General features: G+C 50.1%; 1 protein-coding gene across 8 annotated transcripts in view; it reads left to right on the top strand.

The window, feature by feature from the left end:
* Nucleotides 1-17,963: 17,963 nt before the first annotated feature.
* Nucleotides 17,964-19,167, top strand: part of LOC144129410 (uncharacterized) — a 36,320-nt gene continuing 35,116 nt past the window's right edge. For 5 of the 8 annotated variants that reach the window (XM_077663552.1, XM_077663551.1, XM_077663549.1 and 2 more), the window contains exons 1-2: nt 17,964-18,099; nt 18,888-19,010. In XM_077663552.1, coding sequence (XP_077519678.1) covers nt 18,903-19,010 — 108 coding nt within the window. In that variant the 5' untranslated portion in view covers nt 17,964-18,099; nt 18,888-18,902. Of the gene's footprint in view, nt 18,100-18,140; nt 18,319-18,887; nt 19,011-19,167 lie in introns of those variants that run through there. The other 3 variants (XM_077663550.1, XM_077663547.1, XM_077663553.1) reach the window with 2 other exon arrangements.

The following is a 19,167-nucleotide window of genomic DNA, read 5'->3' as shown; positions in this document are numbered from 1 at the left end:
TTCCAACCACGTACCCTCTACTATATAATGTGCGCCAGCTCAGCGAATGTCCTGGCGCCGTGCCTGCGCGTCAGTAAGCAGAGAAGTATAGCGGCTGCGTGGCGCCAAAGAAAGGAGCCTTTTTACTCTTTATTTTCGCATTGCTTTTAAACAAAGGCTCATTTCGTTCGCGTCATGCAGCCACATTTCTTGATGGCATGCAGCAGCGGGGATAGGGGCTTGCTATCGTGTTCACTCGTCCGCGCCTTTCTGCGCGCTTTAGAACTATATACCCAGACCCTGCTGCCTTCATGAGGGAGGCACGTACCGGCAAGCCTCTTGGCACCTGGAGGAGACGGGAGCGAGGCAGGCGCCATCTGTAGCTCCGACTCGCCCTCGGTGTTAGTTTAGGGACAATGGGATTAAAACGAAGTGCTTATCAGGGGATGAGGTTTCTTGCTTTGAAAAGAAAAAAACGAAGGGCACTTAGTATAACGCGACAGCGTAGTGGGTCAGTTCCCATATATGCATCATCCATCCATAGGTCCCTGGCAGTCCTCATGGTCCAGGCTGCTCTTCCCGAGCGACCAATCATTAACTGGGCAGGCAGCAGCTTGCTCACTGTCCGGTGGGCAGGTTGTTATGACACGGTAAGGTCACGTGACTCACCTGCCTCATAGATCGCTCTCTATGGGGACCACTTATCAGAGCCATGACAGTGCGTTTTCGCTCACAACGCCGACACCGGATTTCTGGTCAACGGGGTCTTTACGATATCGCATTAAAAAAAAAACAAAATAGTTAAATGTGTCCTCGAATAAGGCTGCATGCTTAGCAACTACGAATCAGCAAGATGTCATCGCATCGTATCATAAATCTACGTTAGTCAACACCATCCAGAAGGAAACTCGACCGTGTGCATGATTTTACTGCGGAATAAGCCAATATTGAGAAAGTATGACCATTCAGTTTCAAACGTGTCCTCAGCTGTCCGCCCTAGATCAGTGTGGCCTAACGTATGTGGGTGTGTGCTGTGCATTACTACTCATATTTTCCGAGGCCGTTCTACGATTATCTGACACACACTGTTACACATTGTTACACACATAACTAGGGTAGTCGACCAGGCACGGTGTGGATTGAAAACCGGTACTTACAAGCACATTTCTGCGCTGGCGTGTCGTTTGTTGCCTTTTTTTACGTACGCTACCAGCTATGATAATTTTATGCATCAGAATGTATATTTATTGATTTGACTGAATGGTGCAGTGATGTGCAAGCGGTAACTGGATCGGCCAGCTGCAGATCGAAGGTTGTCCAGGCGAAGCGCGTTTTTCAATCGCCAGTACGTCTTAGACATCCGTGCACTGAGCTTGCTATTGTTCCCGTTAAACGCATTTCGTGCAAGGGGATGTAAGCACGACCTCCACCAATTTGTTTCTATTTCCGTATGTACCTCAGATGGGTCCGCGGGGTTAAGGGCTGACCGTAGTATCTCTCTGCTGTTGATGCCTACCTGAATCACAGCAATATATACACGATTTTATTACATTCTATGACACGTGGCCAAACGGCTACGCGACGCTGTCACATGCGCCGAGAGCTTGCAAAGAAAATAAACGCGAGTTCGGTCCGCAGAATTTGTGAAACCTAGCCTCTCTGCTGATATTGATTCAATCTTGGATAAATTAAGCGAGAATACTTTTTTGTGCGCCAGACAGCATAAATCATGACAAAATTTGTTTTCCGTTAGCCCTGTGACTCAGTTGCGCTCACAACGATAATTTGTTGTGACCGGCGCACCACGTAGCTGGCGACAAGAAAGCCCCATTTGTGGTGGGTGCTTTATGGCCGGCAAGCAGGATTAAGAGCGCATTGGAATTGAAATTGCATGCTCGCTGTGCACATAATACTTGATACTGATCAAAAAACTTTTCTCTGTGATGGAACACCAAGACGGCAACGATATAAGCGCGAGCGCGTGCTACTCGCCGGCACAATTAACATGAATGCCGAACTATATGTCATGATTAACGCATCAGTTTTATCCCTTTGATAAAGCAAAGACCTGCAACACAACCACGCTGTGGAAGTATGCTGGACAACGTTTTTCTAACGCCCGAAGGGAAGTAAATCGCGGCTATATGCAGGCGCGGCCGCGGAGCTGCCGCCGCCCCGCAGTCCCCAAAGAAACGCCCGCAACGCGGCGCGCCAGTCGGCGGAAAATGGCCGCGCCCGAGAGCGGCTCTGGATTCTGGTCTCAGCGGCGCAGGCAAACGATGCTTGCCCCTGTCTTGACTGACGCCGAGCCGAGACAAATGCCATTCCTGAGGGAGCCCTCCGCGCTTCATTGTATAGTAATCTGTCAGGGCGGCTACGGAGCCATCGTCAAAGTTCTGGAAGGTCGATGAGCCAGCATGAGGCGCGTTGGCTGGCGGGAGGGTATACAGCGCTCCGTTGGGGAGACAAGCGCCACCGGGTGGCTGGCGATCAACGGTTCTTCACAAGGCCACTACCTTTGTGCTTGCCAACCGAAGAGCTCCCCTCGAGCCGACACTGCCCCTTCAGGAAACCTCCGGTGACGGTGGGGGACGCGACGAGGAGAGCGTGCCCCTCAGGGCTCTGTTAGTTAGCCCAGCATATATAGTGAACTAGAATACGGGTTGTGGAGGCAGTGAGGAGTAGCGAGGCTGGGACGGATCCCTTTCCTGCCGCGCCGTCGGTCAAAAACGGCAGGCAGCAGAGGTTGTTACGGGGCTCAACACAGGGGAGATTGCGCGACAGTGACCCTTCCGGTTTACCGTAATGTCCTAAGCGTGGGAACCGCGAGGAATCATAACTAAATGTGCTGTAAGGAGGTGCCGGATTGCCCGTGAAGGAAGAGACTCCGTGGCCTGTCTAGTTTTTTTTTTTAAGTTGAGAAAGGGTTTCGTGTGCACTATCAAAGTTGCAGGGCGGGACGCGCGATTAATCGGTGAGCCAGTCGCTTTTGCGGAGGTCGCATGCCGTAACAGCGGACATGTTTAAAACTTCGAGATGATTTGATGGTCTTTTTTATTTTGTGTGGGGAAGAGTTATTAATACTGATAATGTTCAACGGGGCTACTGTCACCTTCGCGCACTTATGCGTGAACTACCAGACACCCTTAAAGCGTGTGAGGGTAGCGGTACCGGTCTCTAAGGGCTGCCCTCGACTCAGGGTGGCAAGCTCAGCTAGGCTACCAAGTGATAAGGGGGTGGTCGTTTGGTGCCCAGTTTTCGCCGGTCGCAAGCCAAAGAATGGGTCGGAACCGAATGTTCACAAACAAAACAAACTTCATACACCAAAGAGTCGATAGAGAAGTATTTCCAATCACTCGTAATAACACACAAAGCGATCTAAATTACAATTCAAAGCGTGAAAAGTAACGCACAAGAGAATATATACAATACAAGAGAGATGTTGCACTAACTCACGAGAGAGGTAAGCAATACAGAACACGATTTGTTCATTGCGCACTGCGACAGTCCGACGACCGGTTGATCACGATGGGCCGTCTCGCATACTGGAGCCAGGTCCGTGGCTAGTCGACAGCAGTGTTCTCCGGGAGTCGGCGGGCACGCTTCTCCGAAGCTTGACCTACAGCCCCGGCCGACACACAGCGCTCAACGCCCTTCGATACAGGGCGCGCACATACAGTATCTCATCCTCTCGCCAGGCGCGCGTCGCCATTGGTCAGGCGTCAAGACGGGCTGGCAGAGAATTCAAGTTCCTTCTTCACACCCGACAGCGCCGGCGCGCGAGCGAAGTGCAGAGGGCATCACTTAGTACACCCGAGGTTACGCGCTCTCCATTGGTAACTGAGGTTCGTTTCTCAAAGGTCCGAGAATCGTATACGGCGGGCGCGAAATTCTTTCCGCGCCGCGCGGGCTATCCGAATCTGCGCCGCATTTTGGGACAGTTGCACGCAGGAAGGAACCAATCGTGTTGAGGCTTGCTGCTATTTTATACTTCCTGAATGTGAGATGGACTCCCGGGGGATCTTTGAATGTAAAGTCTTCTGCATATATGGGAATTAACCCGCTACGGAGCTTAAGTGTCCTCTCCATTTTTTTTTTTGCACTGCTCATGTGTTAGCGAAGGAACCATGAACTCAATCTAGAGTTCGACGCAGTCAGCTACGGGTGGCAGGGGCAATGGGACAGATCACGAAGAAATATTGACGGAGAAAAGATTAATTTTGGAAGCAAAGCAGGCGCGATTGAGGGAGCTGGAGGCTGAACTGCAGAGGCTAAACTAAAATTGGACCGCTTATTGGAGGATGTGGAGCTGAAGCTAGCTGAGGCAAAGTGATATAGTAGGCCGGGTGGGCAAAACACCAGACAAAGCCAGCGGTTATGTTGCCTGTGCTAGAAATTGAGATGGTGTGCGAATCAAGCACAAGGGAAGAAAATTCCCTGAGAGATGAAAATCCTTGTAATATGTTCTATGATCTGTTCTAGGGCCTCTATTTTTCCTAATCTATATTAATGATCTTCCTAATCTCATAACATCATCTATCAGGCTGTTCGCTGACGACTAGCTGTGTAATATACAGAGAAATTTCCAACCCATCTGATACCTTAGTTCTTCAATCTGACATAACATTTCTGCTTGTTGCGACACTTGGCTAATGAAGCTTAATGTATCTAAATGTAAAGCAATGAAAGTAACACGAATACCTTACAAAGCTAACCCGCATTCATATATATTCTAAATGGCTCCCCATTAGCTTTTGTTTCTGCATGTAAGTATCTTTGCGTATACATTACCAATGACCTCTCATGAAAAAAGCATATCGAACACATAACTAATAATGCGAATCGCATGCTTGGTTTCCTTCGCCGTAACTTTTCACTTGCTCCGGTTAGCTTAAAACTACTTCTGTACAAGACGGTCGTCCGATCTAAAATAGAATATGCGCCTTCCGTATGGGACCCTAACATCAAATCACTGATTAATGCTTTAGAATCTGTTCATAATCGTTCAGCCCGTTTTATCTTGACTAACTACTCTCGTTCGTCTTGCGTCACACTCATGAAGCGAACTCTAGGCCTTCCAGATCTTTCACTGCTGCGTCATCTTTCTAGACTCTTCACTTTCCACAAAATATATTACACAAATGAATCGCTAGAACAAAATCTTTTCACTCCTCAGAGTTATGTATCATCTCGTATTGATCACCAATTCAAAGTGAGTGTTCCAAGTTGCGGAACTAACCAGTACTTTTATTCTTTCCTGCCTAAGACCAGCTCAGACTGGAACCACCTGCCCGCCTGCATCGTCTTCATCCCAGAACCAGAAGCACTCAAATCTGCGCTTCTTCATCACCTACATTAATATCTCTCCGTTTGTATTTGATTTTGATTAATCACTTACCCCTCCTATCTGTAACGCCTCAACGGCTCTGATAGTAACGAAATAAATAAATAAATATGGCTAGTGAAAAGAGCCTTCCTAGGGAATGTCGCGATGACGTAGACAACGCATTGATAGCGTGCGCCAAGTTGCCGCCTGCTTCGCTGGTGGTCCTCGAAGAGCGGGATGACGGTAAGGACGAGTGCCCTGTAGTAAGGGAGATCAGATCCCTATAACAATCTCAGGCAGCCGGCAGTGAAGGTGAACAGCAGCATTCAGATGACCGTTATGATGGGGAGTTGGAAATGCCCGCTACGAATCCGGATGGTTCATCCAAGTGCGATGATCTTGAGGGCATAGAGGCGGTGCCCCACCGATCGAGCGAGGCATCTCAGTTTAACGAGGTGGCCGCAAGCGAAAATTGGTCGGGCAACACGTACGACGGGAACGGAAGGACTATGCAGGTGCATCGCTGAGGATGTGTAACGCTGGGTGACAGATCGTGAAGTGATACTGTTGGGAGTGTAAAGAAGACGACGGGCATATGCGCGAGCCGCATGGTCATCGCCTGGTGCACGCTCCTGGCAGGACTAGCTGGCCTCGGACTGCTGTTGGCCCTTCTCTCGTTAAGAAGCTTTTGCGAATAAATCCCACCTTACATTTGGTGGAGTTGCGCCATCCCCTGCGCCATCTCCCACCGTCAGTGACATGGCTTCTGAACAGCGCAACGATCCCTGGGTTCGTTTTCTTCTGGACTTTCTCTCCCACCCATCGGCGGTTAAACCATCCCGCGCGCTGCGCCGTCAAGCTTCCCATTTTGAGATCCGAGATAACCTCCTTTATCGCTGTAATTATCATTCTGATGGACGAAAATGGCTCCTCATCATTCCTCGCCACCTACGGTCCTATATCTGCTCATGTTTTCACACTGACTTGCACTGCGGTCACTCAGGCCTTTTCAAGACTTACACGCGCCTCCGCCTCCGCTACTATACTGGCGTGGCATGTGGTGGTGGTTGTAGTTTTATTAAAAATAATAGCAAAAAGGAAGGAAAAGATTTTTGCTAGCCCCGGCATCTGCCATCGATACTGAAGCACCTGAGCTGGGGCAGCGGAAATAAAGGATAGCAGGCAGAATGGAGAAATGAAATGAAAAAGGTGAGGGGACAGGAAGAGACGATAGTGGGAGAAGTAATATGTACAAACTATTTACACAATAAGAAATGTGTCCAGGTTGTGCGCGTGATTAGTTCATTTTAAAGGAATTAAATCACACATGCGCACAGCACTGTGTTGGTTACAACTGGAGTGGGGCGTCCAGTTATTAATCGTTCAAGGTAGAACTCGCGGAGCGTTCGGTCACTGCGTGTAACTACCTGACGGAGAACAGACGGGACGTCAAGCCCGTGTGTTCGAGGAATGCACAGAGGCTCACCAAAGTTCGCTCACGAGTGCGCGCACTGCCCTGCGGCCACAATAGCGTCTTGATGGAGTCTGGTAGTATGCCCTGCGCCCTATAGGCCGCAAGCATATCGCGACGAGCATCGGCGAACGCGGCACAGTGAAGGATCAGGTGTTCTAGTGTTTCCACTGCACCGCATCCGTCACACACATCACTCGTTGCGATTCCGTGACGCACCCGTCGTTCCCCGGGCCACAAGCAGCCAATGCGCGCGCGGAGGATCATTGCACGTTGTGACCGTGTAAGTGCGCGACAGCCGATGACACTGTCGATGCGCTCACCTCCCGCAATGCGTGGGTCGGGGTGCTGCTTTCGGAGATGGTCATGGATGGCCGCACGCACGTCCTCCAGCGCAAGGGGCAGATCGCTGGCAGGTAGTTGGTGTGCAGCGGTCGCGAGGTCGTCAGCTCCTTCGTTGCCTACGATGCCGCAGTGACATGGGCACCCACTGTGCACGCACGGCACAACCTCTCTGTGCGAGGCGCTCGATGCGCGAGCGAATTTCCCGCACTAGTGAGGTACCGCGGCCGTTAGATTGCAGGCGGCTGAGGGCGGCGCGGGAGTCGCACAGCAGAGCACTCCTGGGCGGCGGAGGGCCGAGGGTGAGCAGCAGGTCCAGCCCGAGCCGGATCCCCATCAACTCCGCCGTGGTGGAGGAGCCCAGGAATGCTGCGTGTTGCTGGCTGTGCAGTCGCAGGGCGGGGATGGTGGCCGCCGCAGCAAGGGAGCAGCTGTCACGGGCCATTGAGCCGTTGGTGTACACGAGGAGATGGTCCTGGAGCTCCTCGTGTATGACGGCTCTGGCCAGCTGCTGCACAGCACAGAGGGGCGTGCTCCGCTTTCCCGCAATGCCGACGATCTCTCGCTGTACCTCCGAGGCAGCAGGCCAGGGCGCGCAGGAGCCGTAGGGGGGTGGACCTTGTGTCAATTGCTCATACTCGAGCAGCGCCGGCGTGGCATGTACAATTTCGTTTTGAAATACGTACGCTCGTGCCTCAACTGCCAACGCCGCAAGACACCCACTACCCGTACTGCTGGCGAGTTGCAGCCGCTATCTTGTCCGCCTCGCCCTTTCGACTGCGTTGGCATTGATTTATATGGACCCCTCCCGTATACTGCTTCTGGCAAACGATGGATCATTGTTGCGGTCGATCACCTCACGCGGTATGCTGAAACCGCCGCGCTCTCTGCTGCCACGGCACAGGATGCGGCATCCTTTCTTCTGCGTCGGTTCATCATTCGGCACGGTGCCCTTTGAGAACTCCTCAGCGACAGAGGCCATGCCCTCCTATCTGATGTCATGAAATCTCGGTTCCGTGAGTGCAACGTCATCCATCGGACTTCCACCGCTTACCACCCTCAGACCAACGGCCTCACTGAACGCTTTAACCGCACTATGGGGGACATGCTGGCTATGTACGTCGGTTCGAACCACGCGACCTGGGACCTTATTCTCCCGTATATTACGTTCGCGTACAATACTGCTACGCATGCAGTCTACGGCGGGATTTTTTCCTTTCTTCTTCCTTTATGGCCGCCATTCCTCCGTTCCCACTGTTCTCCCCTACCACCCTGACGCATCTGAGTGCACCACCGTTTCCGAAGCCGTCAGGCACCCGAATACTGCCGCCAGATTGCCCGGTCGCTCACGACAGCTACCCAGTCCCTTCAAAAAACGCGCCACGACGAAGATCAACGTCCCCAGCATTTCTTGCCCGGCTCTCTCGTTTGGCTATGGATACCTCCCAGTACTCCTGGCCTCTCCCGGAAACTGCTGGCTAAATATCAAGGGCCCTATCGCATCTTGGAACAAACATCTCCAGTCAACTATATTGTTGAGCCCCTCACGCCGTCACCCGATCTCCGACGCCGCGGCCGTGAGACTGTACATATCCAGCGCTTCAAGAGATACTACGACCCCGCTGTCTTGTCCGCCCCTTAAGTCGCCAGGATGGCTCCTCTTCTGTCCGGGGGCCATTGTAAAGAATACGAGCATATGCGCGAGCCGCATGGTCATCGCCTGGTGCACGCTCCTGGCTGGACTAGCTGACCTCGGACTGCTGTTGGCCCTGCTTCCGTTAAGAAGCTTCTCAGAATAAACCCCACCTTACAGGAGATTTTAATGGTCACATCGTGCCTGCATGCAGATGGCTGCCAGGACCGGAATGGGGAGCTCTTGCTTTGTTGTGCTCAGAAACTCTCTCTCGCAATCGCCTAGCTCCGTCCAGACTGTGAGAAGAATGAACTTGGTGCAACCGCAACACTGGTCCACTAAGACTACGCACTTGTGTCCCCGAGACTGGCAGCTCGATGACGCGATCACAGAAGTTTGCGACTCTCGTTCTCGGCCTTCGCTCGCAATGCAGGCCGCCTCAGCGGCGGCGACCACCGAGTCAGTCCGTATAGCGGGTTGACGCCCTAAGGCCTCGATGCATAGCGAACTTGTCCACGCTTTACGCTTGGTCACGCACACACACATGGTGCAGGATAAGTGGTCGGCCCACAAACCGTGGTTAGACACAGTGAAGGGTCGAGACGCCGACGCCTTTCACCAAAAACGCAGATTGTTGAGAACAAGAATGCGTAGCGCAACCTTTGGCTGATCAAAACCTTAAGAGCGTAAGGCAACTCCACGCCGCAAAGGTTCTGGACATACGTCCGGTCTCTGGACAGAGCTGCCCCCTGCCATCTCCACCAACTGACGCGGCAGCAAGGCAGTCGTTCACCGAGCTCTGCGAATTCCTCACGCTGCACTTTTCTCGTTTGTTCGGTTGCCCAAATCCGGCTGATCATACCCACCTGGTCGACGTGGCAGCCAGTCCCACTGACCCGCCTTCGGCCGAAGGAATCCAGAGCCAGGATAGACATCGCTGGGCACTCTCGACACTCATGGTCGACCGGGCCCGGATCAGTACTCGCACAGCTCCGGGTCCCAACGACACGCCTGCATGTCACTCAAGTGCATAGGCGCTGATTCGTGGGAGCAACTTGTCGCATAGTCAAGGGTGCGCCTCTTCCCGATGACTGGCATCAGGGCAAGGTGACGCTGGTCCTCAAACGGTGTGGCGATGCAAGCGACATCCAGGACTACTGGCTCACCGTCGTGACCAGCGTCCTGTTGTGACCTTTTCGCGCACTTTAGCGTGTACTCCCAGGCACCCTTAGAGCGTGTGGCGGTAGCGGTCTCGGTCACAAAGGAGATGCCCTCGACTCAGCGTGGCAAGCTCTGCCGAAGACCAGCTACCAAGTGACAAGGGGGTAGTCGCTTGGTGCCCAACTTTCGCCGGTCGCAAGCCAGAGAATGAGTCGGAGCCAAGGGTTCCCAAACAAAACAGTTTATACAGCCAAAGAGACGATACAGAGGATTTCGCAATCACTCGTACGAGCGCATACAAAGTGATTTCCAAATACAATGCAACTCGTGCAGTGTAACACTCGAGAGAGATTACAGTAGAACAAAAGCCTTGCATCTAAAGTGAACTAACCCAGCTAACAGAGATACAAACAAAACACAATTTGTTCACCGGTCACTGCGACAGCCCGACGACCTGAGGAACACGACGGTGCCGTCCCGCATGCTGGCGCTCGCTGCCTCGCTGGTCCGTGGCTGGGCTAGTGGTGTTCTCCCGGGAGTCGAGAGGGCGCGCTTCTCTGAAGCTTAAACGGCGGCTCGGGCTCACAGACAGCGGTCAACGTCCCTCATTTATAGGCGCGGTCCGTGTCTGTTCGTTAGCGCCAAGGCAGGCGCGCACATACACGCAGTATCGCATGAAATACCCCGAGTGGCCGAATACAAATATCTCGGGGTATGGGCAAACGAAGGGCAGATGTACACGGAAAAGCATGATCAGTCTCTCACAGCAAAAGGGCGAAGAAAGAGATGCTGGCATAATGAAGCATAGGGCATTATTGGGGTACAACAGGTATGAAGTACTGAGAGGTATTTGGAAAGGAATATGGTGCCGGGGCTTACTTTCGGGAGTGCGGTTCTGTGCTTAAGGGCAGAAGTTCAGTCGGGATTGGAAGTAAATCAGAGAGCTGCTGGAAGATTAGCACTAGGTGCCCACGGGAAAACCACTAACGAGGCAGTACATGGGGATATCGGCTGGGCACCGTTCAAGCACGGGAAGCTTAGAGTAAAATGCTATACGAAGAACGCCTGAGGAAATTGGACGATAACAGGTGTGCAGCTAAGGTGTATTTTTTATTTATTTAAATACATATACAGAAAGAGCGTTGACTCAGACTGGCGGAAAAGAACCAGAAATCTAACCAGTAAGTATGCCAGACACGAGGACGGAGAAAGAAAGAGCATTAAACGACAAGTCAAAAACGCGGAAGGTAAAAATTGGATAAATTCAGTGGAAAAGAAGCATAGTGTAGAACTATATTGATACTGCACAAACACTCGCGGCGCGCATTTTTACTGGCATATTATAGTTTGGTCACTAACAATCAAATTGCGGTGACATTTTACGGGAGTGTTTTTACTAAGCCGGAGTGCACAGGCACCGAACGAAAGCACACCTCCCCCGTGAATCCGTGATGTGACCGTATCCGCAAGCATGCCGTTGCATGGTTATCTCCACTGCCGCTACACCGCTGCCGTAGAGGAAATATTTATTTTGCCCTAAGTATGAGGCACACCCACAAAATTTTAAGAGACAACAGGTTACGGGCGTATTTCTAAACTGGAGTACGCAAAGCACGAAGTCCGCTGCTCACGTCGCGGGTGCGCGTCGCCTGCCGCCTTCGCTTGCATGGAGGTTGCCCACTAAGCGACGTCGCCGCGCAGCCTCGTCGCGTCGCTCTCTTTTTCGCGTACATGGAGCCCATGCTTTATGACAACACAAGAGGCATTGCCCCCTTTGAAGCTAGGCCAAGGTGTCTTAGAACGCGCAGCTACAAAAAGAAATTTAACGAATAAGACGGCACATGTGCTTTGTGTGGTAAATCTGTAGAAACAACAGAACACCTCATACTAAAATGTGATGGTATCCATCCCGATGTCGATGCAGGCACAGTCACTCTTCCTGAGGCCATAGGGTTTAGAGATAATGGTCATGCAAAATAAATCTGCGCTGGAAATTAGCAAAGAGCGATTGGAAGATTGGTGGCTCAAAGGCAGAGAGGTGACATAAGGTTAAACGTTAAAGAAAGTTATAGTTAAAGGTTGAAGCTAAAGGTTAAAGAAAATGGCGAATTTTAATAGCTTCCAACTCAGTTAAACAAAAATGTAGGAAAAAAAGCTGAGCATGGCGGCATCTGCCATCACCCCGTTTCAAAGGGGAAGCTCCTACCTTCCATCCATCCACTCATACATCAATCAACTGCACAACTTCGTTCTCCTTGTCGCGCGCCCAAAAACCGGTTTCCAGAACGTTCCAGATCCTTCTGGCGTTGCGCCGTCGTCGACGCGAGATAAAAGGGGGAGGGCATCACTTAGCGCGGTCAAGGTTACGCCCTCTGTGTCGACACTGAGTAGAAAGTACTCAGACATTCTACAAAAATCGACGGCTCGCGCGGCCATGTTTAAAATTCCTTTGGGGAAGAGTAAGTAGCGATGGGTTGGTCAACGACTGCAACTGCCGCGTCTTCGCCCGTGCAGGCTGCGTCCATCCATACGGCATCGGCTTCCGAACCGCAGTATTTGTGGAGAGCTTCCGCACGAGCTATGCGACGGGCCAAGTGATAGGTGTTCCGAGGGATGGGGTTTTACTAAGAGCTGTGTGTGCATGGCAGAGGCACTCCGCACCCTCGTCTACCGCAACCGCTTCGAAGACCCCATGTACATGCTCTGTGTTGCCATGAATGGTGTGGAGCGGAGGCCGACACGCGAGAGCATTCGTCCTCGGTTTTTCAATATACGGACTGTCCGGTGGAGGGAGCGGAACTCCCACAGGAACTCGGTTTCGACGCGTCTGAGGAAGACGGTGACAATCACGATGTGAGTGCGAGTGGCAAGGCAAATGGACACATCACGGAAGAAAGCTCCGCTGTAACCAAATAGCGACTGACTGATCAAGTGATGTACTACTGTGCGTCGGGCCTGACTTCTCAGATCGGCAGTGCGTGTGTGTGCTTGTGTATGCGCGTGCGTGTGTGCGTACGCGGCTAGATCGCTTTCTGTTATTTATATGTACTTTTCTACTCTCTCTTCATTTCATCCTTACCGGCTGGGACACCGCCCTGGTGTCCACCTTCTACAAAGGGATTAGCCATCACATCGCTATCATCATCGACAAAAATTCTTGGTAAAGATCTTCTGCACCTTTTCTAACAAAAGACACCTTCAGCGTACCGTTAGCGGCGCAGTTTCTAAATATTACGGTGCCGCCAGGGAAAGCTGGCACCGCCGTCTATGCGAGTTTCTACTTATTCACCGCAGGAATGCCGGGAAGACGAGGTTTCGTGTATGACTTGGCTTGTGTTAGGCCGAGAACGTGGATCGTACTTACCTTGAAATTGGTAGTTGCGCTGCGAGGCTCTCCTTTGTGCCCACATTAGACACTTATAGCATAGCGTGATCCATTTCAGCGGGGCTGCACTGCGTACGCGCTGATTGGTCCCGATGCGGCAGGCGTGCGCACCGCTGGCGGTCACGTGGCGAAATCTGGCGCCCTCGGGGCTTTCTGTGCACGCGCAGTTGCACCTCGGGGAAAGCTGGCGCCCCTAGAGGGAAAGCTGGCGCCCCGCCTATGGGAGTTTGCATTGAACTTCCTCGAGACCACCTCAGCCACCATGGGTGCTCAAAGCATCATGGGACAGAGAGCTACCGACTGCAGAACCACGACTTTTGGCCAGAAAATAATGAGAAAACAAACGTTGTTCGATAATCAAGAATGTACTAACATTCAATATTCTGTCTATATAAATTGCAACAAACTGGCAGAAAAGCATGTAAAGTTTGCCCAAAATAAGCGATGACTTGCTCTCCTATTGGCCATTATTGTACACCACAAAAGCCAACATTTCGTGCTTAACAGGCGCACTTTTAAAAAGAAATGTTTTCAAAAAAATAAATGTCGCATAAACACTTTCAGAGGTTTTTTTAATGGCAGTTCGGAAAGCAGAAACCTTTTATTGGCGTCGTATGCTGTTGTGTTTTCACTACTATATGGCTTTTGCACGTTACGTTTGCACCAAAGTCGTCTGCGCGCGGAGCGCGCCGTGGATACGGAATGGGACACCTCAGTAAAGCCACTCTGTGGTGCCCTCTCACATAGGAGTCAACGGTAATGAGGTGGCAGACAGTCTTGCCCATAAAGCTCTCTCAAGGATTTCATCAAAAAAAGTACCTCAAGATGGAAAAAGTGTCTGCAGGAAAACGGTGCTCGATCACTTCAGTGCCCTGTGGAGTGCGTCCCACAAGCCATGTGTGACCAAGGGACTGAGAAGATCTCAGGCGACCCTTCTACATCGAATTCGCACGGCCTCTGCTCGCACTCCTGCATGGATGCATAAGACCGGCATAGCATCGTCTCCGCTCTGCTCTTTATGTGGTGTGTGCGGGGATATCGAACATTATATTATGTACTGTCCAGAGTACAACGCGGAAAGGCATGTGATGTTCGTTTCGTTCAAGAAGACAGGAACCCGTCACAGCACGGTGCAGGACATTGTCTACCCGAGTGGAAACCAGACTTGCAGAAGGGAGGCTGCACGCCTTCTTTTAACATTTCTGCAGAACACGGCTCTTGCCTCTAAATGGTGATAGCAGGAGCGGACTATGGCCTACTGTGATTGAATGTGTGCGTAGATGGTGTCTTCCGGAGTGGACTACTTTATACTGTGAGTGAATGTGCGTATGTATTGTGGCACTACAATGGCCTATGTTCTACTGTGACTGAATATGTGCATAGATGGTGACTTTTGGAGTGGACTGTGATGTGGACTGTGTGGATTGATTCTGTGCATAGATGGTGACTGCGGGAGAGAATGTGTGCTATTATAAGAGCCTGTGCGCATAGCGGAGTAGATGCGGCATTGTTAATATAGAAGGGACGCTGCGGTGGAGCAATTGCCGGCAGATAAAGCAAGGCTAACCCCACCTGTAGCATTCAACACCTCAACTCAACTCAAACTTCCTGAAAAAAAGAAGCCGACTGTCCCGCACCAAGTAGCTCAACGGCCTATGATGCTCTGAGCGCCCATGGTGGCTGAGGTGCAGCGCCGCTAGCTTTCCCTCTAGTTAAGAGTAAGAAACTCTATGCCCTGCATACTATGCTCCATGGACACTAAGCACCACGGGGTTCATTGACTATATATAGCCTATAGTCGGATACAACTTAAAGGGGCTGTGAAGGGGGCTCTAATAAAGTTGCGGCTTGCCTGGGATATTGAAGCACGCTGCTTCACGAATAGTGTCCAGCAAGGATTTTTTAAATGTGCTTTGTAGAAGCTGAGTTATCTGTAGTTAAAATTTGAATTTCAGCGTCTTCGCGCCTTTCCCTCTCCTCTCGTCAGTTTTTGCACGCTGGAAGGTAGGCGCTCCTTCAACGACACCCCTCTGAGAACGGAGCTTCCCGACCCGCCGGAGCTAAGAGGCTTATTGGCCGCGGCCACGGTAGCTGCCCGACGTCTGAAAGAATCTTTTCATGGAAACAGCGCAGCAGACGGGACCAAGAAAGGAAGACAGACACGGGCGCTGTGTGTGTTCCTTTCTTGGTCCCGTCTGCTGCGCTGTTTCCATGAAAAGAATGTACCAACTAGTTCGGCTTACTCCTTTGTCTGAAAGAATCTAACCAATGGCCACCTCTCACCTTGTCTACGCAGATGCGGGAGATGGAGGAGGGTGCGAGTATGAAAAAGTCGCCGGGAAGGGTTCGCCAACTTTGACGCGTGATTGTGGGCCGTCTGCTGCGTGTATAAGAGTATTATTTGGCTCTGGTTTTCATGGCAACACAGTGCAGTGATTAAGTGATTTAATGTGCTCTCCTCGGGAGGCGTTTCAGAGCCCCTTTAAGTCTGCAGTGAAGATCCGCCCACATGAAGGACCGGCGCACAAAATTCCTCCACGGCAAAAAGTAGTCCGTTGTTAAAACTTCTCTTAATTGTCGCCTAAACAAGAACCTAATCAGGAGAAAATTTTACGAGCTCTAAACTTCTGATGCCTGACTTGTTTAATGAAGTCAAATATTAAAGCTGATTTCGTTTACTTTTGTGACTGGCAAGCGGAGTGGTATTTTTTATTTCGGATTGTGGTTGTTTCTGTGGAGTCGTTTTTGGAACTTCTGACTTTTTACCTGCAATCGACTTCTGTCGAGTGGGAAGGAAAACTGTTTGCTCAGAAAGCTGGGGTATGCATAGGTTCAAAAGTAGCACCGGTGTTAAGTAATATTTTTCTGTGTCACGTTGACAGGGCGATAAATTATAAATTCAGTGATTGTGTAAAACAGGTGTTCAGGTATGTTGATGATTATTTAATTTTTGTAGAGCCTACAAATTTCAAGGGCCATGTAGAAGAAATACTAAGGGTTTTTGTTAGTTGTGGAGAAGGTTTAAAGTTCACCTTTGAACTCCCGGAGAACAACGAGCTACAGTTTTTAGACTTAAGATTGGTCCTGAACCCTGATCATGTCTGCTGGTCTTTTCAACAGCGCTCAGCGAAGCCCTTGCTTAGTTATCGCTCAGCCCATTCTAAATTAGTTAAAAGTGGTATAGCCGTTGCATGTTTAGGATCAGCACTTTCGAAATCGTGTGTGCATGGAATGAAGAATAGTTTTAATCAGCAGGTTGGTAGATTACAATCGGCAGAATTTCCGGAAGAGGTAATCGTGCTTGCTTGCAATAAATTGCTGAGGAAACTAAAATCTTTCAAGAGTTGCCATCCATCAGAGCCGTCAGGCATGAAGAGGCATACGGTTATACCATATCTTCATCGTTTGTCACACAACTTAAAAAGAGTAGGCGCCAGATATGGAATTCAAGTGCTCTTCTCAGCCCCGCAAAAGCTTGGAAAAATTTGTGCCATAATAGATAGGAAAGCAAAGGCTAAAAAACAGAAACCAACCGGGAGTAGAGCCTGCAAAATAAACCACCAAAAGAAGTTTACGCCATGTGCTGAAAGCGTAGTGTATGACATTGAGTTTTCCTGTGGCAAGAAATACATTGGCCAAACGGGAAAATGTGTGAACACCCGTCTTCGTCAGCATCATACCTCGCTAAATGGCCCCCCATCGTCCAACCTTGCATTACATTTTAGAGATTGCCCCCTGAATAATATCCCAGGTTCCCCCGACAAAAAAATGTGCAACCCTCTTTTCCATGAGACAAAAGTTGTTTGCAGGCACAGGGATAAATTGACAAGGGAACTGTGTGAGGCGTATCGCATCTACGCGAATGGTGATGCATGCGTCAGCACACCGTCAGTGCTTCTTCACGAATGTGAGATTAAGTACCTAGATTCGCACGATTAGAAATATGTTAAGAGGGGCGTGTTCCCTGGTTGTTTTGGGAGTGTATTAATACCTGTGTTTTTTTCCAATAAACTTTAGTTGTTAGTCAGCGCTTGTCCGTCTTCTTCTGTCTTCTCTGTGTCTGTCGTCGCTGCGCTGTTTTTACCACGGCTTAAAGATGCACCAACTAGCTCAGTTGTCGGTTCTTCTGCAGTACGCCGCGGATCGTGGCTCAGTGTTAACAACTGCTTTTTTTTTTTAAACTTGTATCCTACTATAGGCTCTGATTTTCGCAGATAAAGTTCAGCTGTCGGTCCCTATAAGAAAAGTATTACGTTGGGGTGAAATTGAAAAAAAAGAAAAAAGGGAGGGGGGTTACGTTGAGGTAGGATGCTACATGTACATTCCTCACGTGAGGAATATCTTAAGTTCGAACTTTCCTTAGAACGAATGGTCGAACCTTTGTAGGTGCTGCCGCAGCTGCTCTCTGTACGGTCTGAATGAACTGAACTGTCGTAAAAAGTGTTTGCACAACTGTTTTATCATCACCACGAATATGCAAAGGCGACACAAGTTGCCCGCTCCAGTCAAGTAAGAGGCACACGTACGAGTGGGCATTACTCGTGCAACATTTGCATGAGCAGAAGCGTGCACAGTCGATACTTTAGAGACAGGTAAACAAAAGACACCGTGTCGACACCGTGTCTCCGACACACAGGGAGAGTTAATAAAGGCTGCGATTTATTCTTCCACTAGCAAGCAAAGAACATCGGTATTTTAAGGATTTTAATTTTGCCAGCAGCTGTACACTGGTTGCGCCTGGCCACACTGTTCTGTAGCCGCCCTGCGGTCGCCATTTTCCTCTCGCTGTGCATGGTGGGCAGGTGAGTTCCCAGTGTTCAATTTTTACCCAAGATTCTTGAGTGTCTTCGCATGTGTCGAATCGTTGGTGTTGACCGCTGGGATTGAACGCTGCGTCGAATGTGGACAATTTTTTGCAAGAAATCGCCGCTAACAATCGCTTAAACTGCCGCATATGTACAAAATAGTCTACAAGGTCGCCATTTCTCGAAAGAGGATGCCGTCACGCCGTTCTTTAAATGGTAAAACATGCCCGACGAGTCGCTAGCCCTGCCCGTTTTCTTTTTTTTTCCCCCGCCCGCTACCAAAGCTGTACGGTTTATTTAGCGCATTGCGACTGTAGTCTAGAGTGGCTGTCTCATGTGTGGCGTATATCGAAGAAATTGGAGTTTCAAGCGTGTATGACAAGCTTGACAACTGCGCTTTCTAATAAATACCGTTCTTGTCTCAACCAGGTCGCTGTCCTGTTTTTCTTTGAAGTTTACCGCTGTAGGTTAATTACGTTTGTTTAATCTTCCCGAATAACTTAATAGTCAGTCTGAACACCCGTAATAGCTATGCGTGTATTTCAGAATGCTGAGCTAAGTAGCTCTTAAGCTTCCCTGAAACAAGCATACGCTCTTTTAAGTTGTCCCGTTTCTGTACACTGCGAACGTAAGGCCATGGAAGAAAACACTGTTTCATTTCAGTGCGCGGAAGTTAACTTCATGCGCCCTTTTATAAACAGCCGCAGCGTTCGTAATCATTAAAAAGGCTATAATTTTATGCGCCTCATATTAAATACCTGCTGACTGGCGCATGTGCATTACAGGCATAGCAGCCCCGAATGGATGACCAAGAGAGCAGTGAAGGTGCCATTCGCGAAGACAGCACGGAGGCTGACAGTAATGTTCAGGAAGTCGTCAGTCTACTGCTCACACCTAACGTGACGCTGGTAGGCGGACCACGTTTGCTTGGATGCCGTTTTCTGTGTCTGACATTTCTTTCCAGTCGTGAGAGAAATGAAATCACCTCGTTACAATCACGGTTTTTTAAGTGTGCCACTACATTGCAGCTTGAGGCGAACGGTGTTATAAGCCGTTTCATTATTG

This window comes from Amblyomma americanum, chromosome 4 (assembly GCF_052857255.1).
Source record: "Amblyomma americanum isolate KBUSLIRL-KWMA chromosome 4, ASM5285725v1, whole genome shotgun sequence".
In the NCBI taxonomy this organism is placed as follows: Eukaryota; Metazoa; Arthropoda; class Arachnida; order Ixodida; family Ixodidae; genus Amblyomma; species Amblyomma americanum.
The sequence above is the reverse complement of the archived record's forward strand: the minus strand, read 5'-3'. Positions and strand labels throughout refer to the sequence as shown.